This window comes from Glossina fuscipes, unplaced genomic scaffold (assembly GCF_014805625.2).
Source record: "Glossina fuscipes isolate IAEA_lab_2018 unplaced genomic scaffold, Yale_Gfus_2 1, whole genome shotgun sequence".
In the NCBI taxonomy this organism is placed as follows: domain Eukaryota; kingdom Metazoa; phylum Arthropoda; class Insecta; order Diptera; family Glossinidae; genus Glossina; species Glossina fuscipes.
The window spans coordinates 128,627-155,448 of NW_023998415.1; the positions used below are offsets into that span (position 1 = coordinate 128,627).

Here is a 26,822-nt window from a genome sequence, read left to right on the forward strand (position 1 = left end):
CTGCAGTTGACGAATAATGAGTTTTTACTTTCGAAAACATCGATGTTCTCGGCTTATTTTGTATTATAGGCGCGTTGTCCCTTGAATGGTTTGTCCCATATTCAGTACTTAAACTGTTTGCAAGAACTTTTAATTTTTTGTCAAACTTGACGTTCTAGTTTTTACCACGTATCCCACAGACACATACGGGGACAAAAAGGCAGGCAGACATGCTTTCATTGATTTCGAATTTGACAGTCATTAAGCACATAACGACTTTATGGGATCTTTGATTCTTGCTTCTAGATGTTGTAAACTTGGTAACAAAATGAATATGTGCCAAATCCGTCGGTAGTGCGTTTGAAAATCAATTATTAATTACTCTTAATACAACTCGTGGATCACTCAATTTGATAATAATTACGGATTTGCGTGTGTGTTTTTTTTTCGACGGGGGCAGTACGAGATTTTAACTCGTCTAAAACAACCTGTACTCCTATCTCCCACCCCGTGGAACGACCGTTTAGGTATACCTCACAGGGAAGATAACCGTTTAGGCACTACTTAAGAGCCTACGTTGACACTCCTCGCTTCTTTGTTTTCTTATTATGTTTGCGCCGAACATCCCTAATGCCTTTCATATTTTTAGATCGTGTAACATTTTTGTTATGAAATTTCCGGGGAAAGGGAACTCTCCACTTTCTCTGCCGTTGCTTATGGTATTTCAGATGGATGAAGAACACGTGTTCAGCGTCTTCGATGCACTTGCAAAAACTACGAAATGGGTCCTCCTGTATTTTAAACCTTTGTTAGTATGCTCTAAAGCAACCATGGTCGCTTGTTAATAATGTTAAATAAAGGTCAAACTTATCATACTGCCTATTAAAATGCCTATGTCGTAGTTAAACTAGCTCTTCACCTTAAAATGTCACAATGAGTCCAAAATGAATTGTTGTTAACTATTATCCGTTGCCAACCTTATGCATGTTTACGATGGCTTAGAGGTTCAATCACAATTTGCTCCTGTACCAGTTGTGGATGTGGCTCTATGCTAGTTGTCTACATGCTCTCTTTCTTTTTTCTTTTTTTCCTTCTTATTTGTTTTATTGTACTTATACTAAGTTTTAATGTTGATTAATTTAAGATTTACTTTAAGAGTCAATTGAACTCGACTGTCAATATTTTTAGTTGAGTTTCTTGTATGAGTGGAATAAATAAATAAATAAATAAATAAATCAGAGTCGCAGATCTGATATGAGCCGGTGCGCCCATCTACTTTTGCTCGCCCTGCTTCAGCGCTATTGCCAATTTTCCACCGGTCGGCATTTTGTTCGCCGCTTGTTCGCCTCAACCGGCAAACTGTAAAGTTCAGCTTTATACATGCTTTCTTTAGCCGGCAAGCCGATTGGTATCAAACCAGCGATAACTAATGCCGCATTTTCAAACACCAGCAGGTATGCTGCTTGGATGCCTATTGTCTACGGCGAGATATCGAGCTCCTTTTTCCACACGGAAGAGCCATACAATATCATGGCAGTTATCACTTCTGCCATCACTTTTCTACGACCTGGCCTAAGGCCCCGCAAGGTTGATAGTAAACGCGTCAGAGACTTTGTTGCTTTCGCTGGCTTCTCGCCTTTGCACTGCAGTTACCGTTTATATGATAGTCTGCGGTCTTCATTCCTAGGTATTTCAAGGCATCTTGTGACTGTATTCTTGTACCTCCCACTTTAATTGTAACTTTCTCTAACTTACTCGTTTAGGTTGTTAATACCGCTTCCGTCTTGCCTATTGCAAGATTTAAATCCACTGACTGCAGCCACCTTTTAACCATGTTGGTGGTTATGTTTGCTATAACGGTGACTTCGTCTAAAATCTTTACTACGATCTCTATTGCTATTTCATCAGGGAAACCCACAATGGAAGCATCGTACATCACGTTCCATATTGTGGGGGCTAGGACTGATCCCTGAGGTACCCTTCCAGTGATAAGCCGTTCTCTGCACCGTTTTTCTGTTTCGTATTGAAACTTCCCGCCAATAAAGTAGCTGGCCACTATATTGATAAGACAAGGTGGGACTCTGTAAGGCAGGTATGACACAGTACCAGTTTTCTACAAGCAATACTTTTTGTTGATTTCCATTCAACCTTTCTCTTCTACAGCTTCTGCTTCAATATTCGTGACCATCTTTATTGCATCTACAGAGCCCCTCTTTCTTCTGAAGCCTAATTGGAAATTCGACAGGCCGTTGGAGCTCTCCAGCGATTCTTCTATGGTGTTTCAAATTAACTTCTCATACGCATTGCCTACCATATTCAGCAGACAAATAAGTCGGTAGGCAGTTGGTTCATGCGGCGGCTTATTCGGCTTTGGCAATAGCACATGTTTCTTGCTTTCACTTGTCTAGGAAAATTTGTTGTCCCAAACACGCGTCGAATGCGTTCGGGGATTTTGTGCAAACTGCCTGCGTTTTAAAGAAGTTCGGAATACCTTCAGGAACAGATATTTGCTTGCCTTTTATTTACTTCGCGACCGCAACAATTTCCTCAGCCGAGGTTCTAATGTTGTCCCTCACCTCTCGCAATGGCATATATGCAAACATTATTTTCTGCTGTAGCTCACAAAATATTTGCTAGGCGGTTACTGCAGGTATAGACATTGCTAATACTCCACACCATACGCGAAGCCATCACGCTACTAGCTTTGGTTCTCGGAACCTACACTTACGATTGTGATATCGAGCTAGGCTAAGGATTCCTGCCCTTAGCATTTGTCCATTTGCTACCCTAATCAATCGCCCACGCATTAATGTCAACTGCGCTAATTCCCGGATTTTTTCTGCGCACGTCGGTGTAAAGCATTTTTATTCACCTTTCGAATTTAACTTGATTTGTGCTCGGAGGCAAATAGCAACTGTCAAGGTAAACCTTCCCTAAACTTAACACACACGCATCCTCCCCTGCTAAGATAAATCTTATACTTGACAGGTGCGAGCTGCATAGCCAAATTGCTGTCGTTTTATTCTTTACCCACTTGTTTCCGGAGCCAACCTTGTGTGGATCACTCAGCATCACTACGTCAATCGACAGTTGCCTGACATTTTGTTGGAGCATCTCTTGTGCAGCCCGACAATAGTTTATATTTAGTTGCATACGCTTCATACCTGGTGTTTGTTAGTACTGCCGCGTGTATTTATCGGATAATTTCTGCCGGCCAGTGCATGGTTACGAGGCTTACGTTGTTGTTTACATATACAACAACAGGGGGTCTTAGTGCAATCTCTCACTCGGTGGCTCCTTTCGCTGCACTTAAGATAGCACTTGCTTTTATCTTTCTCGCCCTTGCAATTTCTAGTAATATGGCCCTCCTCCAAGCATCAGTCGCATTTCTGGACTGCAAATTTTTCTCTGGTCACGCTTACTACCCAGCCAACTTCAACTTTCCCAGCTTCAAGTAACACTTAAGCACTTTTTGTTGGGACTGACAGAGTAAGGGTGTGCGTGCCAGCGAGTGTGTGTGAAATTTATTCCAAGATAAGGAAATTTTTACCTCACCCACATATGTTTCCCGTGTGTCAACATAATATACTTACTCATTGTAAAACTTCTTGTTATGAATAATGACGCAAATCAAATTCTAACTTAAATTAATTTGTTCATTTGATAAACACTCCATGAATAAAAGAAAAAAAAATGGTAAATAAGTGTACATATACGAATATATAAAATCAAAGTCGAAATTCGATTTATTGAATTCTTTTAATTACCTTTTTAAAAATTTGAAAAGAATAAGAAAATAAATAAATACCCACCTAAATGCTCTCATTGCATCTGAACTTTCAAAACAAAGGATTGTCGTTTTTGCAAATTAATAAATATATTGTAGAATTTTTTATATATTTTTTAATTTTTTTTTATCTGTATTATTGTACTGTAGTTAAACGGTAGAAGCGATATTCGACTTAATCCAAGCCTCTGTTAATGACCACCACTGTCAAAATACGGCTGTCATCCATTCACTGGATTTATCGTATCTGATGATGATGTATCGTATATGATATATATATTCAAAGTTAAATTTTTGCACAATTTCACCAAACTTGGCAGGTAATTCTGGAAAATAAAAATCGTATTTATGTATAACAACAGCGACCATAACAGTCTAAATCGATTCATGCTGGTCAGAAATGCATACAATTTATAAGATTTCTGAGATATATTTCCTTCTCTTGTTTGCGCGAGCAAAAGGTATTTAAAATATTTAGTATACCGCTTTTCAGTTGGTCTATTTGCTCGTCTGAATTCTGTTCCCGCGCATTTACTTGGAATCGATTACACTTCGAGGTTTTTGAAATAATTTGACGAAATTCTGGCCATGTTTTGGTCCAAGATGCTTCCAATAAGGGTATTGAAAAATGAATTTGAGCGGGCAATTTTTACAATCACTTGCCTTACAAAGCCGCATCTAAAAATAGTGACACATTGCGATTTTTGATATGTTCCAATAGGAATAAAGGAAATGTGGTATTAGACGAAGCTAGTTCATGATTATTAGGTTTCTCTTCGTTTCATAATAAAACTAAAAATCGCTAAGCATTTATATATAGTACATTCTCAATATATTTCTCCATCAAACATCAATTATCATCACTTAAACTAACTTTTTATTACTATTTGTATATGTCTGCTATAGTTTCAGTTTTTTCTCATATAATTATAGTTAAGGATTCAAATGCTATGCCATTTATATGTTGGCTGTAAGATACAATATTTCTACATGTTTTTATGTACTAAAAGCATTACGCTTATATACTTCTTTCGGGGCCTAAGAGCTTGCGAAGCTATTATTTCCATATTGCTAAAGTTGTCCCTATGAACACATAAGCAAATATATTTCATAAATATATATATATTCGAGTATTATGGTCTAAATAATTGTGTGTTTGTTATACCCATCTCCGAAGGATGTGGAGTGTATTCATTTTGTCAAAACGTTTGCAACCGAAGCTTCAAAGATCCCATAAAGTTTATACATTCTTGATTAGCACCAAATTCTAAATCGATTTAAGCATGTACATTTGTGCATCCGTCTGTCTTCCATCTGTCCGTCTGCCCGTCTTTGTAATGTGTGTTGCAAACACTTTCCTGAGCGCAAAAATTAAGCTATCGGCTTCAAACTTGGCAAAAACATTGAAAGTTCTTGTACGCAGTCTGGTATTGAAAATGTGTCAAATCGGTCGAAGGACATGCCCACAGCACTACGTAAACTGAGAATACTTCTGTTTTTCAAAAAGAATGAAAAATTGTTTTTAGTTCATTACTCATACACTGTAGTGAATAAATTTATAAAAATTTGAACGCATATTCTATGGACGATGCTATAGCATCTGTGCACAATAACGGAAAAATTAACCATGTCCACCCATTATTACAGTGTATCAAAATTTTATCATTTATTCAATACTTTTATAACACACGGAAACAAGCTTCAAAAACCCCATACAGTATATAAGTTCTTGGCCAGTTTCAAATTTGGAATGCACCTAAATATGTCCGTCTGTGCGTCTGTCCAACTGTCTGTAGTAATTTTGTAACTTTGTAGTATTTGTGGTAAACATTCTCCCGTTCGTGAATATTGCCTAAAAATTTGCAAAAGAATTCGACCTAAATCAACTGCGCCCGCTCCATATTATAGAGCATGAGAATTTTGTTCTTTTACTTCTTTTGTCTTTTCTTGGGGTAGACGGTGAAGGGTATAAAAGGTTCGGTCCCGACCGAATTTAACTTTCTTACTTGTTCAAGCTTTAAGGCAATTAATGTAGTTTTGTGCAAATCATAAACATCTAACTTAAGCAACACTAGAGAAAATCCACAAGGTAATCACACTATTACAAATAACAAAAGTTTTTAATGTAGTCATTCCCGCATTAATTACTTAAACACACTACTACGCACATTTGTTATTCGCTATCCACATTTGAGCTTCTCCGTACGTAAATATTATCAAAAAGCTGAAGTCTATTTTTACTGCACTCGGGTAACCGGTCGAGACAAAAATTCTGTATAAAAATTGAATTCATTGTAAGGTCGATGTCATGAAAACTGACTCGGAATTTGCAAAAATTAGCATATGCAAGTTAAAATGTCACGTAAAGCCGATCATTGAATATCTTATTTGGCTTCAGCTACTATAATAAAAAGTTACAAATGCAATAATAGTGAGCTTTTGAAAACGTCTTAAATGTGTGTGAGAAAGAAATTAGCTGCAGTGGATGAAATTTAGTTATCTTTTTTATGAAAGAAGTCATTATTCTTACGCCATGCATGATTACATTTGGGCGGGAAATTGACCATGACACCAACGGTTTACATATACATGGGTATGCTATATAAAATTTCATTTCATTTATGACCAACTTGTATATACAATCTTTATATGGTTAACGGTTACGTTGGCTATGCATCGTTATCTGGCGACAACACAGCCTCAAATGTCACGAATTTGATGTAATATGCATAACACTTATTATTATGATGATTATGTTTTTGGCCTAAGTTTAAGCCTGCCGTTAATAACACCTTGCGTGCATTTAACCATTATTTATATCGAATTTCGCAAACTAATCAGTGAACGTAACCAAGTAATATATTCATTGCTAATCAGCCCATACATATCCAATTATCGGAAAAAGCATAATTATGGCATAAAGTATGACAATAAAACTCATGGATGGTGAATCTCTCTTCTAAAAATTACAATGTGTTTTCTTATAAGGGCTTATCAAAAAATGAGAAGTGGTCGAGAAAGTGGTGCGATCCAAACTATTTTCAATAGCGTTCATCCTTGGGCCAAAATACGTCAGCGCAACAAATTTCATCAAAGTCTCTTCTATTAGATGAACACACAAACAAAAAAGCACGCAAGGACACATAGGCAGACAAGGCAATATCCATATATTATTCTAAAAGACGGGTCTATCGTAAGTCCTTCTTGGGAAGAAGGTCACACTATAGTTTTGATGTATTTTAACGCACTTTCTAACTCATCCCGATTGGTTATGAGTAATTATGTCGATTATGAGAAAACGATCCTTGTGTATAAAGCGCTAAATTTATTATAAAAATTTTCAAATGACTAAGCCCATCCCAGATGCGTGAGGTATTTCAAAGGACAAATGATAAAATCTTGACATAGCAAAACAATTAACTTTTTATACCCTGCACCACCATTTTTAATAACACTTAATGTCATTTAAAACATATCAAAAATGTAAACTCGCTTTCTTTCCGTGAAATTTTTCATAATGTTCTTTTTTTAATGTAGTTTTTTGCGAGTACCATGCGCACTTTACGTAGAGAATGAAAAAAAAAGACAAATATGGAAATTAAATTGGGATCTGACCGAATTTTTTATATCCTCCACTTATCAATATGGAATATGCAGACTTATTGTTGCAGTTTATGAGTAACGATCAAAATATGCGTTAGTTACATTCCACATTACATTAAGTTTGTGCGGATGCATGTAACTCCCAACGGAACATAGGATAAATCCGTCTCTTATTACGCCGATCGATTCAGAACCATTTTTTAAATTGATTTACGCTTGTCTGTCCATCTGAGGTAGGCAAACATGTTTTAAGAAAATAAATATATTCCCATCCTTGTGTGATGGGTATTAAAACAAACTTAAATTTGGTTTTGGGCGGACTCTTTAACGCCAACCGAAATTTGTTTCCTTAGAAAATCGACTAATTTTCATGAGAACACAAATTATCAAATGCGATTTTCGTAACAATATAAGCCGGTGTCAGCCACATTATAAATTCACCCGCATTAGATAACTTGTGCACGATAATACTTCGCAAAATATTATATACAAATTAAAAGTCACGTCATCCGCCTAAGTGGCCGAAGTCGAGGAATCTCGACTAGCAACTCAATGGTCGTTGGTTCGAATCTCAAGTGCAGTAGAGTTTTTAATAAAAGCCGATAGCCTTAGATGTTAGTGCTTTAAGAGTTTAGTCTTACAATTTATTTCTCTGGCGCAATTAATAATAATAATAATAAAAGTCACGTCATTTGTTACATCGCCTTGTATCCATAAGTTTGCTTGGCAAGAAATTCCTGCCGTATTTTAAATCAATCCAATTGATTTTGAAAACGTTTGATGCAAAAGTGTTCATGCTTTCAGTGTTCAGTTCAGGCTTCACTATTTTGAAGATTTTGAAGATTCTGATGATGTCTCTGATAATGCATAATTAAAATGAAATTAGACGCACGTTTCGTGAACTGATTTGAACGACAGATGAAAATGACTGAAGCAATATACCAGTTATTGCTAAAATTGCTGCTTTATATATGAAAATTTACTTGTAACATATTATTTTAAAAACATTTTATATGATTTTCTGTTATTTTTATTTCTTTATTTACTAGAAATTTTCATTCTCATGACACCAAAACCGAAAAAAAGATATATAGACAGGTGCAAAGGATGAAAGGAAAAATAAATTTACATTCCAAGGTTTTTTTTTTTATGTTTTAATCATCCTGTGTGTGCGCGCGCGTGTGAATATGTGTTTTTTGTATGTACGGTGTGGGCTTGCTTATGTGTGTCAAATTATTCTACAATAACATTTTATTACGTTAACATTCATTATTTATTTGCTTTAATTTCAAAAAAACAAAAATTTTCACAGACGATATATATATACATATCAATGTATATATATATATACAGTTATACATATATATATATACTTATGTATTTATACACACACACACAATATATATATAAATTTATATTACATATCAATATGTATATATATAATTATATATATATATATATATGTATATTTAAAATATACATATTTAAATAAAAAATAAGTCGATATCTTTTTTTTTTATTTTTGTTACACTATACCGAACATACATATTCATACGTGATGTCAGTGCAACACCATAAGAATATAAATATCTATACCATAACGTAAATAGAGGAGTCGCATAACTTACAAATATTTTTATTTTAAAAAATCATTTTAAAAGATGAATATATTACTCAACAATTTAAAAAAATGTAAACAAAACAGAAAATAAAGGTGTTTTTTAAGTGTCGAAGTTGCCCTCTTCAAATATATGACTACACATAAGAACTCCTAATATTTGGGAGTTAATAGTAGAGCGCAGACGTATGTGAATTTATATTTGTTACTATTTTTGTCTTTTTTGTTTTTTATTTTCTCTTCGTGTAAGCGTTTCATTTAATTTTCAGTTATTTGTGGTAAGAATCGTTGATTTGTTAATAGAAAAAAGAAGTATCGAAGTATTTTAAAATTTTATATCGTAACTCTGGCTCTGTACTCTCCCTGCCGATATGACCTATCCTCACCCAAATATAAAATTAATTATATGATTTATAATAAATCATCCTCAACTAGATCTTGTACGAGTTGTTGCCTTTCAACTTCTTGCCGTCGTCGTCGTTCTAATTCTGCTTGCTCTACGATGTTTGCTATAGGTACTTGCTCCTGTTCTTCTTGGGTTTCCTGCAAGTCACTAGTATCTGTTCCTTGATTTTTTTTTCGATGCTCATAATTAACTAAACGTTGACCGACCAAATATTTGTCCACTTTGATAGCGACATAGAGCTTTTTAAACTGTCGAACTTGGAAATCAACAATGGCTACAACCCCAATTGTTGAGAAAAATACAGGATATATAAAGTGTTGAACAATTAGCTGATTCCAAGGATCTTTGCAGAAGAGAGGTAAAATTGAATGAGCCAATATGTATGGTATAGCTAAAGCTAAACCGAAACAGGTGATCACCGGCATTGCCAATTCTTCAATTAGAAATTTCAAGTCAATATCACGCAGACCGTCGCGGTAAGCTCGTTCTAAAGCACGTTTTAAATGCCAGTCGGGTCCCATGAATGTCAAAGCGACAGCAATCTTTGTATATAAAACGCCAAGAGCCCAATCCTGCCAGATAAAATAAATCGGAGTCTGGCGCATACCTACTCTTAGCGGTATTACCACTACCAATTCTAAAAGTAAGCCGAAAAGCAATGGTATAACACCCAACATTAGAACTATAATCAAGACGGGTAAAGCGTATGAGGCTCCAACGCGTAACCAATGTTTAAATTTGTCTATAACAGCCGCGCGACCCTGAGGCAGTAAGGTTGCTGCTATAGCTATTCCACGTGTTATAAGCCAGCACAGATACGTACCCAAAGCTGAAGTGTACAATTCATGTGGTCTAGCGGTAATCTCAGTTGTCTGTACTACAACTTGCGTGCTAATGCTGCCGACCGCCCATAAAGACATTACCTGACGACCTATCCAAATGGGTACGGTAAGCGTAATTAATGAAGCCACCACTAATGATATACACATGAAAAACATTAAGCCACATAAACGCAGAACGAAAAAGGTTGGTTTAAAGTAGGGTTGGAAAGCTACCGGTACATCCCTCTGTATCATAGCCTGATGAGCAGCCGCCAAATTACGTTCCGCCTGCGGATGTAATGCGGGTAATGGACGTATAACGGCAACTCGGGCTGGGCGTTCTGCAGCTCCATTAGCTTCATTCTCAATTCCAACATTTTCTGCTGCAATGTCTCCAACGTTCGCTACATTTTCGGGTTCAATGTTATTACGATCCGATGGAGTTTCTGGATCAACACCCAATAAATAGCTTCGTATACCCAAAACCCAAGACACACATATGCACCAAACTCTTAATAATTTCTTTAACCAAACACGTGTATGCGACTGTTCAAAAAAGCCAGGTAAGATAACCTACAAAAACTGTTCTTGTAGAAGCTTACAAGTTAAATATAAAAAAAACTTAAGGTACCTGCAGCAATAGCAATTGCAAACTCAGTTCATTAACCTCAGAGTCGCCAGATAAAGTATAGGGTAAAAATGAAGGCCATAAGGTTTTCAAAATACGTATAGGCACCCAAAGCATTAGTAAAACGACCGACCCAAAAATCATTGCAGACGAAATTAAACGTCGTACATGTTTCAATATCGGTAAGTGAATCATTTCCTAGCAAACCAAGATTAAATATATAAATTAAGTAATAAGAAAACTTGCATTGGCAATTCACCTGTATGGGACTGAAATCCGGATCGTTGAGATTACGTAAAAACCACAGAACGCCTGGACGTAAAACTTCTCTTAGCAATGAGATGAAAGCAGCAAAATAATACACATAAACCATTCCGAACATCCAGTGTACAAATAAGGATGTGGCAGGAGCTGCCGAAAAGCTTACCTTACGGTCTTTAAGTCTAAATAGAGTAAAGAATTCTTATTGTTATACAAATGCATGCTGTTTAAAAACTTACGTTGCATCGAACAATGGCAGAGAACAAATGTCCAACCACCAACCACATATTAAAGGCAATACACCAATTTCCACGACCGACAACAACGACACTTTTACTACAATATAACATAAACCAATCAAGTTGCGGACTCTTCTCATGTGAAATGCCTTAGCTAAGAAGTGTAACACCACCAGTATGTGGCCGATGAAACAATAACCGAACAGTGTAGTAATAAGACCATGAAAATGTAATAAGGGCTTGTCTGGATGCAGAAGATCTAACGAACTTAAAATGAAGTGTCCGATGCAGTAAGGACAAAACGCAAAAGCAAATATCAGCATTATATTCAATGAAATAATCCAAAAGACATGCTCCAGAAATACTAAAGAGCCATCTAAGCCTAATAAACGTTCCCACGTAAGATCTTCAGCAGCACGGTCCCATTCCATGGGATTCCAGTTGGGTTCATCGTTGTCATTGTCATTTTCCGCTGCATTGACAACATTATTATTATTGTTGTTATTAATGCCAGCTAAAGCGGGGGGCAATTGTACCCCGAAGTCTAAGGGAACATCGCCCTCATTTTCATTTGGATCAGCTGCTACAGGCGGAGCAGCGTTATTAATTGGCTCTACTAGGAGAGCACCATCGTTGTTGTTATTATCGTTTTGTGGATGTAGGGGTGGAACATCACCTATATTATCTCTGGCCGGATAATAAACGTCGTCTGCTTCAGCTGCTTCTTCCAATACTTGATTGCGAACGCCATCACCTCCAGCTCCTTCCTCTACATGTGCCACTGCAATGTCTCTGGCTATGGGTGGTATGCCCACAACATCATCTTCGACTTCATTGTTGGGCCCTGCTGCCGGACCATCGTCTCTTTCCAGCCAGTCCGGCCCTCCACCCATTAAAATCTGCTCTCGCAACCAAACTAAACCGATAAATGATAATAAAGTACAGGTTACGACAAAACACCCTCTAAACACATCCGGAGCAAAGTTTTCCGTTGAAAAAACATCAAATGGTAGTGAAAGAATCATATCGAAAGAAGACGCCCGAAAAAGATAACGATAAGTGCGATAGGCTGACAATGGCACCACTACAAACCAAGCCGTACCCACTAACGAATAATGAGCCCAGGACTTCGCCGCTTTTGCTATAGCTGTTAACAAACCACCAATCACGTCGCGTAACGGTAACACTCGTGGCATATCGGGCGAATAAATAGGCTGGAAGCTGAACCGATGACCGCATAGTTCACAGTATTCTTTGTGCGAATAGCGCATCCATTGCATTAAACAATCTTGATGTATGTATTTAATGCTACCCGTACACACGCAAGGATAGAAAAGCGGACGATCCGATTGTGCTTCACAACGACATACTCGACAAATGTCACCTTGCGATATATCATCCATTGTAAATAAAGCAATGAATCGTATACAAGAATCTTCAAAATTTTAACATTAGATATCTCAAAAAATGACCTAACAAATCCTAATTGCAGTTCTCAAAGCGTTTTAATAAATTTTCTGGATCTTCTTAGAAACAAAAAAAAATTGTTATTACAACACGTCAATTAGAATAGCTCAGCTGTTCGTATCCGTACTTCATCTTTATTTGTTCTGGGCAGGACTGCCAATTTACAATTTCAACATATTATTATTGTTACAATAATGTTGCCAGAAGTGAACGCTTTCCCGTAGGGAGATGACTGCACGGTGAAATGTTTTTGCAATTCCAACTTCAAATTCAATTTTTATTCCAAATGGACAATCTAAAGCAGTCTATTTCCTGAAAACGTCGGGTGCACGTAGTGATTTGCGTTACTTTCTTTTCAATTTTCAAAACATTAACCAAACGTAGTTTACATGGTAGGCGATCTCAAATTCCTCTCAAATTCGAAAAATTTATACATTCCCATTAATATTTCCAACATCCAACCAAAATGAATTAATTATCTTCTGTCTGCATTATTTTATTAATTAGGAGTTTTATTGTTTTCTCATAAATAATGTGTATATAAATTCTTTGCAGTATTTCAATTTACTCCCGTTTCGTTAACTTAAGTTTTAATTCTGATAAGTTACTTTGCGTAAACGTCCTAACTTCTCATGTTTTCTTTGTACGAATCTACTACCTAACCCATAGTCTTTTCTGTCATTTTCTATACTTACTTTTATGGCTACTACATAAACGTACACTAATGCTTCAAGAATATGTAAATTATTGTCAACTGCGAAAAAATAAGCATTGAAAAAAGTTTTGATAATAATAGGTATTTTTATTTTTCCTAACACCAAACATATTTTTCTTCGTTATTCTTACGAATGGTTAGGTATATGCAGCAGTAAATAGATCGAGTACTCAATTTATTATTGTTTCCTCACGAAATTTGGAAACGTTTTACGCTAAAACTAGAGGTGAAGTAAAACTTCGAAAATCAACAAATTTAAGTAAATTAAAATAAGAAGTGAATTAAAAATAAACAAAGCCACTCTTAGCAAAACAGGATAAAATTTAAAAATTGCTTATTTGAACATACTGCAAATAAGTTCGTTTTGTATAAGTGTGGCATTGATTAAACAAACAAACGTAATACCGATATTAAAGTCATATTTTTTAATTAAGTCTCTTAGAATTGAAAAGTGAACTTATTTCAAGAGGGATTTGGAAAAATAATTTGCAGTAGCCTTTAAATAAAATAAAAATTTTTTTGGAAGAATTTGTACTCCAATATGTTGAGCACACATATATGTCGTACTAACGCTCGCCGTGCATTTGGTCAACTTGTATGCATGCGACGTCACTTTGGAACCACATTAACCAAAAAAGAAATTTTCCAAGTGCAGAGTACCGAAGACTTTGAACAAAAAGTTAAAAAAAGTGATAAAGTAGTCATTGTGGATTTTTTCGCTACGTAAGTCCTAGGTTTATGATGAAATTCTATGTTATATAATGTGAACGCAATTTTTTACCTTTTGGTAATTTCATGTATTAAGATGGTGTAATCCTTGTAAAATGTTAACGCCTCGTCTAGAATCGATTGTTGGCGAGAAGGCTGGTAGTGTTAAACTGGCAAAAGTTGATATCGATGAGCATAGTGATTTGGCTTTAGATTACGAAGTGGGTGCTGTACCCGTTCTTATGGCTATGAAAAATGGCAAAGTAGTGAACCGCATGATTGGCCTACAAGATACTGATAAACTGCGAGCTTGGATTGAGAAAACGGTAGCTGAAAATAAGTAATAACATGCATCACTAATGAAAGTGAGTTTAACATTTGTCTAGAACAGAGGAGAAAATTGCAAAAAAGCTTTAATTGTTAAAATTGATTTTGGTGGCCAATTCTTATATTCTTTCGTATTATAAAAAATGAACAATATTTGTGTATATAAAATTTGTTTTATTTTTAAGTATTTTAATTTCATTGCTTAGGTGCATTAGAATCTATAAAACTAAATCGAAAACCATCCCGGCGTGCCTGGTCGCTTCTTATTACGTTCCAAAAACTTCTTGAAACCTTGTTTTGTGTCCTCTAAAGATTTCTCTTCCGACTTTTGGGCTTCATCCTTCTTTACAAACATGTCGGGAAAAGTGAATTCTACATTTTTAGGCTAAGTACGAAATAACATTACTTTTAATATTGGACAACGGTATATCTTACTTACCATTGTTACATAAGCTATCTTCACGTCATCATTTTTGGTCACATACCCATAGACTTGATCACGTTTTGTAGAACCCATTTCTATGCGTGTCCGCACGTCGACTACGGGTAACTTGTAAATTTTTTCCAAATAGTTTTTAACATCATACTTAGTCATTTCCATAGATACCGAAAACGTTACTATATTCTTTGGTTGTTCGTCGCGGGAACGAATTAACTTCATCCAGAAATTCGGTAAAAATACACGCAATTGTGGATTACCACGTTGGTAGATAGGATACCATCGAGTGGACATTATTAAAGTTTTTAATTAATTTACAATGGCCAAAAGTGACTAAATAAATAACAACTCCAAACTTCCTGAATAAATTTGGACAACTTTTATTGTAATCAGAGTTGTTCAAAAAATTGGTTTGCAAATATTTATTCAAACAAGCCTGTCTTTAGCAAATTTTGCGTAACACATGGTATATTTGGAAGTTAATTTTGTGTATAATTAGATTTAATTAAAATTGAATTTTGTTTTAAAATGGTGAAAGTTCATAAGAAAAAACTAAAAATTAAGTCTTTTCCAATAAAGCTAACACGCAAAGAAATTCGTAAACAGAAAAAGATAGAGAAAAAAGAAAACAAACGTTTATTTTTTTCCAACAATGAACCTGAAATAGCGAGGAAAATATTGTTGGTAAATGGTAAACAGCAGCGAGATAACAAAAAGCAAGCGAAAACGAAGGCTGCAGAAAGTCTAGCTATGAAAGCTAATTTCGAGAGAGTAGACTTGCCCACCGATGAAATTTTGAATTCAGATTTTTCCAACGGAGAAGCTCATTCTCGTTGGTCCCATGTTGCGAAACAGAGCCAAGACGAAAAGGACTTACACCGGAAAAAACCGAAGGCTTCTACAGTAGGTCGCCTCGACATCGAAGAGCAACATCGTAGGGAATTGAAAAGGAAAAGCAATTTAGAATCCGAGGCTCGCAAAAGACGTATCAAGCAATTGAAATTGGAAAATGAGGAAGAAGATAAACTGATAACTAAGCTTGAAAAGAAGTTGAAATTAAATAAAACTAAATGCAAGAAACGGTTAGTGCGTAAAATATTTAGCGACGGCTTAGATTTCGCTTTAGAATTGTGTTTCGACGATGAGGATGAACAAAGCAAGAAGCCCCGAGCATCTCAAGATACAAACAAAAGTAAACTATTCACAGAGCGTAGCTGGAGTGATGAGGAGCAAGATGAAGAACGTTTTAACACCACATTCGGTAATGCCGATGACGTTGGAAGTGAACGCTATAATAACTGCGTGGGTAACGAAGCTGAAGAAAGTGATAGCTGCTGCGATATATACACTTGCAAAGATGAAGAAGAATTAGAAGAGAAACGTATGTTTTATTTACCCACTTTATAAATTGATATTGTCATTTTTTTTTAATTCGAATCCCGCTTTCGTTTGTTTTTTATTTGTTAACATTCCCATTCTTTCAATTATTTGGCTGGCTTGATTTACATTTCCTGTTTTTCCAGATCAAGAAGATATCTATGGCCGCAAACGTGACAAGGATGGGAATATAATAAAAGATTTACAGCAAAATGCGCGAAAGTATATACCACCGCATCAGAGAGGTACTACGTCAGCCAAGATAGATAAAAAAGAATCAGAATTATTGGATGGTTTGCATCGTCAATGCAAAGGTTTATTAAATCGTTTATCGGAAACTAATCTTTATAAAATATCTGTGGCTTTCGAAAAGTTGTACATGAACAACTCTCGTTCCCACATGAATGAAACGTTAAACAAATTATTGCAAAGCGTCCTAATCGGTCGAGTGCTATCTAATGAGAGATTGGTTCAAGAACACATGGTTCTCTTAGCATATTTGCATGCACACATTGGCAGTGAAGTTGGTGCATACTTTCTGCAAATATTTATCGAAAAATTTGACCAGCTACTTAAGGAATCGGATGACTTCAGCATCGAAGATAAGCGCCTTAATAATATATTGTTGATTTTAAGTTATATGTACGTCTTAAAGATTTTTGAGTATAACTTGTTCTTGCAAATTATAGAGAGATTATCAGGTCAATTAAGCGAAAAAACAATTGAATGTTTGCTGTTAATCTTTCAGTCAGTTGGATTTAAATTACGCAAAGACGATCCATCGGCCTTCAAACAGATGATGTTAGATGTGCGATCAAAAATTTCCGCAGCTCCTTTGGAATTAAAGGAAAATCTACGCCTTAAGTTTATGGTTGATATTCTTAATGCAGTAAAAAATAATAACGTGAGAAAAATACCTAAATTTGATCCAGAAATGCATGAAAATCTTCGCAAGAAACTAAAGGCTATGTTAAGAAATGACAAATACGTAACCACTTTAAATATTGCCTTAGATGATTTATTAAAAGCCAACAGCGTTGGAAAATGGTGGATTGTCGGCTCGGCTTGGTCAAACGATATCAATGAAATATCAAACGTCGAAAAAAGCAAGGCTAATGATATGAGGAAGGATAGTAACGGCAAGGAAAGATTTTCAGAGAAACTTTTAGCTTTAGCCAAGCAGCAGAAAATGAATACAGAAGAAAGACGTAACATATTTTGCATAATAATGAGCGCTGACGACTGTATGGATGCTTTCGAGATTTTACGTTTGTCCATTAAGGATCAAAGATCAATCGCTTATGTTATCATACATTGCTGCCTAAATGAAAAATCATCTAATCCTTATTATGCTCACTTAGCTTTGAAATTCTGCCTCTACGATCGTAAATATCAGTTAGCTTTCCAATTCGCATCTTGGGATCGTATAAGTGATATTGATGCTTTGAATACAGCCCAATTACGCAATTTGGCCCAATTTTTGCAGCATCTTATACTACACGGTGGGCTGCAGTTATCAACATTGAAAGTGATAGACTTTTTACAATTGAATAAACGAAACTTTGTATTAATGAGAGACATATGCAAACATTTGTTGTTGACCAAGGACGAGCAGAAGCTTTATCAATCGTTCGAAGTTTTAGCTAAAAATGATAAATTACGACACTTCAAGCAAAATATGAGTCTCTTTTTGCATCACTTCCTACTCAAGGAGCAAGGCAATACTCTAAAATTAAGCGACGAGCAATTCGATTTAATGAAACAAAGAATTGAGTATATTGACAAATTATTAGTGTATGTTGATTTATAATAAGTAATATTAGACAAGAGAAGAAATGAAAAATTGTAATGTGTTTCATTCATATTAATGGTAAAAAAAAATTAAGCAAGCATTTGTAATAGATCTCTGGCTCTTTGATATTTGATAGAATGAAGCAGGATTTGTTTTTCCGATTCTTCTAATTTTTCAGATTGCTTATCTAGTTGCTCTATAGTGTCATTGGCTATTTTAACTAATCTTTCTTTGGACGCCCCCTTAGTACCCGCCAAATACTGTAAGGCCAAAGGCCATATATCATTACTCAGTTTTTCCAACATTGTTTGTTCTATAGAAATTTGTCTCAATTTTTCAAATTTCCAAATATTGCGAGAATGATACCACATCCGCAAATAATCCTCATCACGTCGCATTTCACGTTCTGCGCCCTTTCCCTCTTGTTTTTCCAACAATCGCTGATGCTTTTCCCTTCTTTTTTGTCTTATCGTCATTAAAGCTAAAGTATTTTCCGGTTTTTCGCTTTCTTTTAATTCGTCTTCAGTAGGCGCATGCAAATCTGTTACATCTTCGCATTCATCATCTTCCCTTACGAATTTACTCCGCTTTTCTTTGACTTCACCTTTTTCTAAAATTTTGCGTTTTTTACCAATTCTCCCCAGGTCTGGAATTTCTATGCAAAATATAAAAATTATTGCAGGCCATTTTTAAAGTCTGATGAAAATTTTACCCTTTTGCTGAGCAGTTGGCACAAATTCAAATTGTTGTTCCGCTATGTCTTCTACAATTAGGCTTTTGTTCGCTACTTCATCGTCGTGTTCTTCAGTTGTAAGTTTGCGCTTTTTAGCTTTACGTTTTTTAGCTAATTTAGCCTCAATTTTAGCCATTTTTTTTTTTTTTTAATTTTCTAAATTCGACAAAAAAAGCTATAAATTCTTAAAATATATGATTAGAAAGAAAAAAACTTAGAGTTGCCAAGATATATGCAGTAAAAGTAGCAATTGTAAATGAAATATATTCCTACCACATTTATATGTCAGAATTCTATTATTGGAGTTGCAATCAACACTTTATGAGTGGCATCACTATTGTCTGAAAATATTTTTCTCAGTCAAGTACAATTAATAAAATAAATGCTAAAATGCATTATTTTCCAAAGCATTAAGCAAGAGTAGTAATAAAATTTGTTGCAAAATTTGTAAAAAGTTTATATTAATAACAACATAATATTCTAATTATAAAATTTAAGCAAGTAAAAAAGTTGAAATTTTAGTCAATCTCCATAAACTGATAAGAAAAGTAAAGCAAAAACTACCGCTGCGGAACTTGGTGTATGTGTGCCGAGTGGAAAACAAAAATTTATGGAAGGAAAATGGCGCCTACTGCCTACTAAATAAAAAAAAAAATTAAGCATTTTGTAAAACTGTCAAAAAAAAAAACGTGTCAACTAAACAAAATTATTTAAAAGTAATAAAATAAAAACCCTTCTTTTTTTTTTTTTTTTTGGTATGTTGAACAGAGATGAACTAAGCCAATAGATTTGTGGCTTATATGTCCTAAAATACCTTCTTAAATATTAAAAAAAAAAACTAAACATGGCTGACATAGTAAACGAGAAAGTGAGAGATTCTTTAAATAATAATGGCGAATCAGCTAGCTCCATGGACCCCATAGACGTGGAGAAAGCAATTGATGATGCCGCTGCAAATGTTGCTAACGCGACAAATGCAAATGAATTGAAAAAGTCGCCTGAACCCAGTGTCTCTTGTGAAGAGTTGGATGAGCTATCATCGCTGGAACGAGAAATAGCTAAAATGCATCATGCTGAGGAGTTTGAAGTTGTACCTTGTCTATCCACAACTAAGAAAGAAAGTAAGGATGAAATTAAAGAAGAAGCATCTAATGGTGACAATGTCGTGTCACAGGAAAGGCAAATCGAAACAGCTAAAGATGATACTAAAACAGTGGAGTCTTTGAAAAAACCTAAATCGGAGCATTTGGAAAATTCAATAAATGTTTTAACATCGAATGTGACAACTTTGGAGCATGACGATTTAATTGCAGTTTTGAAAGGTTTAGATTCGACTGCAGACGGCCCAGATAGTAAACTAGTTGATAATATTAAAACTGAACAAACAGATGCTGAGGGAGACGCTATGGGTGGCGTCACCATAGAGGGGGAAGGCGAATATCAAATCATCGAAGTGATAGACGAAGATTCAAATGCTGTAGAAGAAGACGTGGGAATTGTCGGGCAGCCAGAAACATCTCCCGCTCCGAGACCCCCGAATATTACAAAAAAATTACCCCAGACCGCCGTGCTTACTTCTGAAACTGAAAGGGCGTTGGCTTTGGAACAAATTGCCCTTTTAAAGGCTGACCGATCGCGCCGTCGTAAACAAGATATAAAACCAATTCAGCAACAACCAGAAATAAATGTAGATTTAGTCTCCGCTTTGGGAGCTGAATGGAGTGATGAAGACTTAAACGATAGTCATGCTGTTACGTCTGGAACTAATCAAATGAAAATAATGGAAGAAAAGAAGTCTATGCCGCAAATTACCAGTGTAGTGGTAATATCACCTCCCATACAAACAAATGCGTTACCAACCAGTACCACCGTTCCCAATACATCAAATTCGCTTGATTCCGAAGTTAAAACGTCAACTGAGGAAGCAGCGAAAGGGGAAAAGGCAACAGAACAAGGTGTAACATCGGGAACGGCGCAAACAGGTATGTTTTTGCTTTCCTTTACCTTAATAAAGAGACTTTTTTTTCTCTATGTCTCTTCCCACAAAATTTCAGGTTTTCGTCGTACTCGTATAATAAAACGTAAAATAATATGGGATCCAGATGCACCAGAAACCACATTCTCATACGCTAAGCTAGTAAAATCTAATCCTACAAAGTCAAAAGTGGAACCAAACACAAAAAACTCGACCATTATGACAAAAGGTTCTACAACAATAACAGCTATTAAAAAAGAACCAACAACAGCACGTAAAATAAGACCTGCTACACCAAAGGATAAGAAAGTAGCTGCAGAACAAAATCAAGAGAAGAAGTCAGCAACTGCAACAACGCGAACAAGCAGCAAAACAGTCACCGAAAATTCCACGGCGAGTGCAGCCAAAACATCAAAAACTACTGACAACCCTAACGCGGTTAAATCACCAACAATAACTGCAATCAAGCGGCGATCCCAAACTCCAATTGCTAATGGTTCAAGTGGCGCGCCTATCAGAAAGAAAAAAGTTACGGAAATAGATCGTCTGATGGGCGACGAAGGAGCTGTCAATATGTTAAATTCCTTGGAGACTGCCATGGGTAATACAGAAGAAAAATCCACTCGGCCTGTGATGCGCAGTCGTGCAACCATGATCAATGAGAAGGTGATTATCTATTGTCCACAACAACCCTTTTGTACGCGATAGGTTATTTAATTGAACGCGCGTACAAAATGTAACTTGATTTATATGGTCCTTTTAGATATAAATAACGAATAGTGAAGATTAAACACTTTTCACAATTTTTCTTAATTTTTAAGTTACTACTTAGATTAGTTGCGTAAAGGAGAATACAACTCGCGTAAAAAGAAATAATTTTTGATATGTCAATCCGTATAATTTCAAATTCATGCCAAATGATGTCCAGATGCATTCAGTCTTACAGCATTAGATATCTGATCTGTTTATTTTTTTTTATTTTGACAGACGCCACGCGTATTTAAAACGAATGATAATACGACCACAGCTGTCTCTCCCTCGACATCAGCAGCAAACTCAAGTCAAATTACAGTTAAGACTAGACGCACTCCTAGACCAAGAGCTTCGGCCACTTGGGACTATGTATATCAAAAACAGAAGGTTATGGATGATTCGATGATTATACGTAGACGTTCGAATAGTTCATATTCTAGTAATACTTCAATCCATCGTTTAAGCATAGATGGTCCACAGTCAGGGACACCAACATCTTCTTCTTTAACAAATATAACTGCAATATCATCTAAAGCTAAGGCTAATGTTACCACGAATACCACAAAGAAATTAACAACAAAACCAACGCTAGCAGGAGAGACGTCTGGCGATTCGTCCATGAACAAAAGTGGCGTTAGCTCAAAAAGCAGCGTGAGCACAATTAGTGGTAAAACATTCGAATTTGCAAAACCTGAGAATAAAGTACAATCGAAGATTGGTAGACGCATTAAAAGCCCTGGAACCACTCTCACTAATGATCTAAAGAAAACAACGATTGTCCCAAGCAAACGCAATGTTCGCAGTCCAGCTACGACGACGGATGATAAGGATAAATCAACAAAATCTAATTTAATGAGTGGCAACAAAGACGGTAAAGATAATACTCTTAGTGCGTCAGTGGCAACGTCAGGTTCAACCTCAGATGTAGTGGTTAAGAAAGCAGCAAAAGTGGCTCAGATCATATTTAACACGAGTAAAGCAAAATTGAAATATACCTTCACGGCACAAGTAAGAGTTGTGTGTGAAATTAATGAATTTATTGATTCTAACTTTTATTGTCTTTTAAAGATGATGAACAAACTAGTAGATATTTTAGACAAACTAAGATCAGATACGGAATGCCATGCTGTGGTTATGTCTACTACTAGCCCACATTTTTGTCAAGGTATTGATATAACTGATCTAACTGTTGGCTCCGTGGAGAAACGCAAATCTGCAGCTTTTTTCATGGCCGCGGCAGTCAAGTACGTATTAAAATTTCTTATTTGAAACTTTGATTTATAGGAATTGTTTTTAGAAATTATTTGAAGGCTTTGGCGACATACCCAAAACCGTTAATAGCCGCTGTTAACGGCAATAATATTAACTTGGGTGTAATGCAATTGGCGCTATTTGATATAGTTGTCGCTGGCGAAAAATGCACATTCGAAACGCCTTACGTTAAAATTGGTCAAGTACCCGAGGGATATTGTATTTGGAATAATATTACAAAAATACGTGGTTCTTGCGTAAGTGACAATTAAATAATTTCATACATTATTAAACTTGTTTCGTATTTAGAAAACTAAATTGTTTTGGCTGGGAGAAAAATTGCAAACAGCTGATGCTGCCTTATCGGGTCTATTAAATAAGTTAACTGCCCCGACAAAAGTGAATGAAGAAGCTGTAAATACCGCTCGTAAAATTGCCTCCATGTCGGCTCAGGTATTTCACTAATTAGAAATTTTATACCTATTTACACCTAAATCTCTTTCTACGTGCTATATGATAATTTCTAAAAATAGAAATATGTATTCCGTAAAGACGAGATTTTCTGGGTCGGCTTTTTTTTTTTTTCTTGGTGGGTGATTAGTTGTCGTATACTGGGCATCTGACATCTCGCGTAATTTAACTTTTTAATGAGTAAATATTTTTGTATCCCCTGACCTATGGACTACATTTAGATAAACTACCCATTAGAAATTCCACAGAGTTCATATAATGTTCAATAGCGTGATCAGCGCAATTGTTTCCACTATCCTTTTGTGCATGCGGTAATGTTACGACTGCAACCCCAAAACTCTTTCCAACAAAAACATCTTTGGGCACAAATTATTTCTTATCCCTCTCATTAACCTAAGTCTGAAAATGATCTAAATCAACGAAGGACTCGTCGAAAATTATTAAAGAATGCATATAGTTAATGTATGGCATATGAATGCAATTTTTAGCTTTTATAATTATCGATGGGGGTGCTCTCTGCGGTTACATAAAAATGCGACTTAAATATTTTTGATCTACAGATACCTAGGTGCCAGGCCAAGCATACTTCCTTTCTTCTTGTTACACTAGATTTTATATTAATCGTGCTCGTATTCTAATTAAGGCAAATTCAATTCACGAAAAAAGAGGCCGAGGTTTATTGTGAATCCATAGTAAAAAAAACTAATAAAACTCAAAAATTTTTGTTTTCAGACATATCGCGTTATGAAAAAAACTATTGTTCATAGTCATTTAGATACAATTGCCACAGCATTGGATGACGAATTCGAGACTATCATTTCTCAATGGATTTCAAACAGTTACATGGAGCATATGAGAAAATATTTAGAGACAGGAGAATTTTGAATTGAAATTATTTTTAATATTTCTTTAACTTTTCTGGATTATTTCGCCTTACACGTCAGGGGTATGGCCCATTACGTTCTATTTTTTATTACATTTTATTTTTGTCATTATTTTTACAGAAATTAAAAAAAAAAAAAGAGATCAAAAAAATAATAATGCATGTTCTTGTTCTTTTTTTTTTCTCAAAAATTAAATACCTGTTAAGCCTATAGACAAATTATCCTTATTTTTTTAAAATCATAAACAATTCATTTTCAGTTCAGTCCCGTTTTTTATTCAGTTTAGTTTTGCAATAATAAATAATAAACATTTTAAATGTATGAACTTAAGCTTTAGAACATATCTTTGAAAGAAAACAGGTAAGTTATTGCCCTTTACCTGTATTTGCTCATATATAAGAACTCGTAAAACGAGGGCAGCAAACAAATGTTTGCAATAGGTTTCTCCTCTTAACAGATATTTTGAAACATTATGATTCCATTCATGGCCCCTTAAGCAATTGAAAGAATGATTTAGACTTTCTTCGCATCTACCCAGTGGTTATTTCATTTTCCATTTGTTTTATTTCCACTTGCATTGTCTTAATAACTGTTTCGAAATTACGTATATCTGAACTTATTTGTTCTAAGCTTGTGGCAATGTTTCGCATGCGTTCCCGATCAATTTGTATCTCCAAGTCGCGGATTTCTTTTGTTGTCTGTCCAGTTTGTGAAACCAATTCAGAGATTTCATTACAAGCTGCATGTAAAGACGCTAAAAATTTATAAGCCTGTTTAGCATGCAAATCATGCTTGGCGCTCTGGAAAAGTAGATCATCTGTATAGTTAAACTGTCGTTCCAATTGGGCCGATATTGAATTTAACTGTTTCTGAAGATCACGGGTATCGTCTAAGATTTTATATATGTCGTTGCGTTGCTTGCGAATATTGCCTATAAATTCGTGTATACGACGGGTGTATTCTTTTCGCGGAGCAGATGTTGAGGATGCTTTTTTTAATTCCTCCCCAAGCTGAACGTGTTGACTAATTTTTCCCTTCAAAGTAGTTTCCAATTGCTTTATTATAGTTCTTAATTCCTGTATATTTTGCAAATTTTTTGCTTGCCTTAACGTTTGCAATTCATTGATCTTCTCTAAAGCGGGTTGCCTATGCGATTTCCATTGGTTTTCCAATGTTTGTCTACGTTCTTTCGTTTTTTCAATCAAATCTTTTAGTTTGCTGAGATTCTCATCGGGATTTTCTAACACCATACAACAGCGTTCATGAATTTTCATATCTTTACGCAATTGTTCTGTGATTGCTAATGTATTGGCCTGTTGTTGACGTAAATTATTTAATTTAGAACTGGCTACTTGACGTTTATTCAGAATTTCATCGTTTCGCAGCTTCAACGAGTCTACTTCCTGAGTTAGCTGTTCTAATGTGGTAAAAGCTGTGATAGTTTTATTTGAAATAACTGGCTGTTGGCTGGCATTAACGGTCGGCTCCGTTTGCGTTATCGTTGAGTTGTTGGAACTATTTGTAGAGTCTTTTAAACATAAACACATACCTTTTAAAGATAATTCTTGATAATCATATACATCTATGGAATTTTTATGCAAAACCGAACTTAAAAGATCATGGCCAGTTTCTGCGATTTGTTGAAATACATTTGGTATTTGATAACTGATTGAATTTATATTCCTTTGGGACTGAGGGTTGCTTCCCTCATAGCTACCGGGAATATTTAAACTTACTTGTGGGTCAAAGGGTATTGACTGACTGCTGCAGCCCCAAGCCTTTCTATTTGCTACTCCTCTACAGTACTGCGGAACCCATGGCGCTTTCATCTGTACGGCTATTTGCCGTTTGATATCTCTCATTAACAAAATAAAGTCATTTTTCTCCTCACCCGTTTGCGCATCCGTACTAGATTCCAATTCTTTAGGTAAATGTTCAATTAAAAACATAAATAAACGCCTTACATCCACTACGTTCGGGTAGAGAAAAGTTTGATAACCTATGTCGCCGCGATAACCGCAAGAGCCGCACATTTCACCCAAGAGAGTAGCTATTGTAAATCTTTGGGCCATATTTTCGGGTAGCGACTTAGGTACAGCAATAGTGGGATTAATTTCTTGCAGGCACTTAGACACCGCCCTCACTAATAAATTCGGTGTAAAATGTTGCAAACCAAAAGCTACGTCATCTCCTTCCTCATCGGGTTCTAATTTACAACCAATCTGCTTTAAGGAATGTATTATAATTTTGTCAACTTCATCCATATCGTGTACAAAGTAAAATTATTTATATACACTTTTCGAGAAATCAGGAAGTATCTAACTACAGTGTTACAATTATTTATTTGCTAATTATTAAAATATTTTACACTCTTTCCCACACAGAGTTGCCAAGCAATTTAACAAAGAAAAGGAAGATACATTTAGCGATTATGTGTGAATCAAAGCAATGAACTGTGACCGTGCATATAACAACCAGTGAAACATATAAGATTTTATTAAAAAGTTTTGGTTTTTTATATTCATTCCATTTTTCTCATTTATCGGATTGTTTGTAATGCATACAAATATATGTTACGTACTTCTGAT

At 35.5% G+C, this 26,822-nt stretch overlaps 7 protein-coding genes across 10 annotated transcripts; 3 read left to right on the forward strand and 4 right to left on the reverse strand.

The window, feature by feature from the left end:
• Nucleotides 1–8,823: 8,823 nt before the first annotated feature.
• Nucleotides 8,824–12,931, reverse strand: LOC119631780 (E3 ubiquitin-protein ligase MARCHF6). Its single transcript, XM_038024275.1, has 4 exons — nt 11,343–12,931; nt 11,102–11,285; nt 10,846–11,040; nt 8,824–10,787 (listed from the first exon to the last, which is right to left on the reverse strand). The coding sequence occupies exons 1-4, from the start codon at nt 12,743–12,745 to the stop codon at nt 9,399–9,401; spliced, it is 3,171 nt and encodes a 1,056-aa protein (XP_037880203.1). The 5' UTR covers nt 12,746–12,931; the 3' UTR covers nt 8,824–9,398.
• Nucleotides 12,932–13,557: 626 nt separating this feature from the next.
• Nucleotides 13,558–14,727, forward strand: LOC119631686 (thioredoxin, mitochondrial). 3 transcript variants are annotated; one of them, XM_038024115.1, is made up of 3 exons: nt 13,558–13,783; nt 13,959–14,247; nt 14,330–14,727. In XM_038024115.1, exons 2-3 carry the CDS (start codon nt 14,066–14,068, stop codon nt 14,574–14,576), a joined length of 429 nt encoding a protein of 142 aa, XP_037880043.1. In that variant the 5' UTR covers nt 13,558–13,783; nt 13,959–14,065; the 3' UTR covers nt 14,577–14,727. The 3 variants fall into 3 exon arrangements, with proteins under 3 accessions (XP_037880043.1, XP_037880044.1, XP_037880045.1); XM_038024116.1 differs by having other exon boundaries at nt 13,558–13,750; XM_038024117.1 differs by having other exon boundaries at nt 13,558–13,750; nt 13,967–14,247.
• Nucleotides 14,728–14,759: 32 nt separating this feature from the next.
• LOC119631685 (39S ribosomal protein L23, mitochondrial) lies at nt 14,760–15,317 on the reverse strand. Its single transcript, XM_038024114.1, has 2 exons — nt 14,999–15,317; nt 14,760–14,944 (listed from the first exon to the last, which is right to left on the reverse strand). Exons 1-2 carry the CDS (start codon nt 15,290–15,292, stop codon nt 14,786–14,788), a joined length of 453 nt encoding a protein of 150 aa, XP_037880042.1. The 5' UTR covers nt 15,293–15,317; the 3' UTR covers nt 14,760–14,785.
• A 185-nt stretch (nt 15,318–15,502) lies between these two features.
• On the forward strand, nt 15,503–18,247 carry LOC119631683 (nucleolar MIF4G domain-containing protein 1 homolog). The gene is made up of 2 exons (XM_038024110.1): nt 15,503–16,379; nt 16,522–18,247. The coding sequence occupies exons 1-2, from the start codon at nt 15,527–15,529 to the stop codon at nt 18,183–18,185; spliced, it is 2,517 nt and encodes an 838-aa protein (XP_037880038.1). The 5' UTR covers nt 15,503–15,526; the 3' UTR covers nt 18,186–18,247.
• On the reverse strand, nt 18,188–19,100 carry LOC119631684 (uncharacterized protein C7orf50 homolog). 2 transcript variants are annotated; one of them, XM_038024113.1, is made up of 2 exons: nt 18,880–19,100; nt 18,188–18,813 (listed from the first exon to the last, which is right to left on the reverse strand). In XM_038024113.1, the coding sequence occupies exons 1-2, from the start codon at nt 19,034–19,036 to the stop codon at nt 18,257–18,259; spliced, it is 714 nt and encodes a 237-aa protein (XP_037880041.1). In that variant the 5' UTR covers nt 19,037–19,100; the 3' UTR covers nt 18,188–18,256. The 2 variants fall into 2 exon arrangements, with proteins under 2 accessions (XP_037880041.1, XP_037880039.1); XM_038024111.1 differs by having other exon boundaries at nt 18,194–18,822.
• Nucleotides 19,101–19,669: 569 nt separating this feature from the next.
• On the forward strand, nt 19,670–24,315 carry LOC119631584. The gene is made up of 7 exons (XM_038023935.1): nt 19,670–20,882; nt 20,955–21,541; nt 21,863–22,636; nt 22,697–22,872; nt 22,926–23,136; nt 23,189–23,332; nt 24,083–24,315. Exons 1-7 carry the CDS (start codon nt 19,745–19,747, stop codon nt 24,233–24,235), a joined length of 3,183 nt encoding a protein of 1,060 aa, XP_037879863.1. The 5' UTR covers nt 19,670–19,744; the 3' UTR covers nt 24,236–24,315.
• A 261-nt stretch (nt 24,316–24,576) lies between these two features.
• LOC119631585 (coiled-coil domain-containing protein 22 homolog) lies at nt 24,577–26,615 on the reverse strand. The gene has a single exon (XM_038023936.1). It carries the CDS (start codon nt 26,496–26,498, stop codon nt 24,765–24,767), a length of 1,734 nt encoding a protein of 577 aa, XP_037879864.1. The 5' UTR covers nt 26,499–26,615; the 3' UTR covers nt 24,577–24,764.
• Nucleotides 26,616–26,822: the final 207 nt, after the last annotated feature.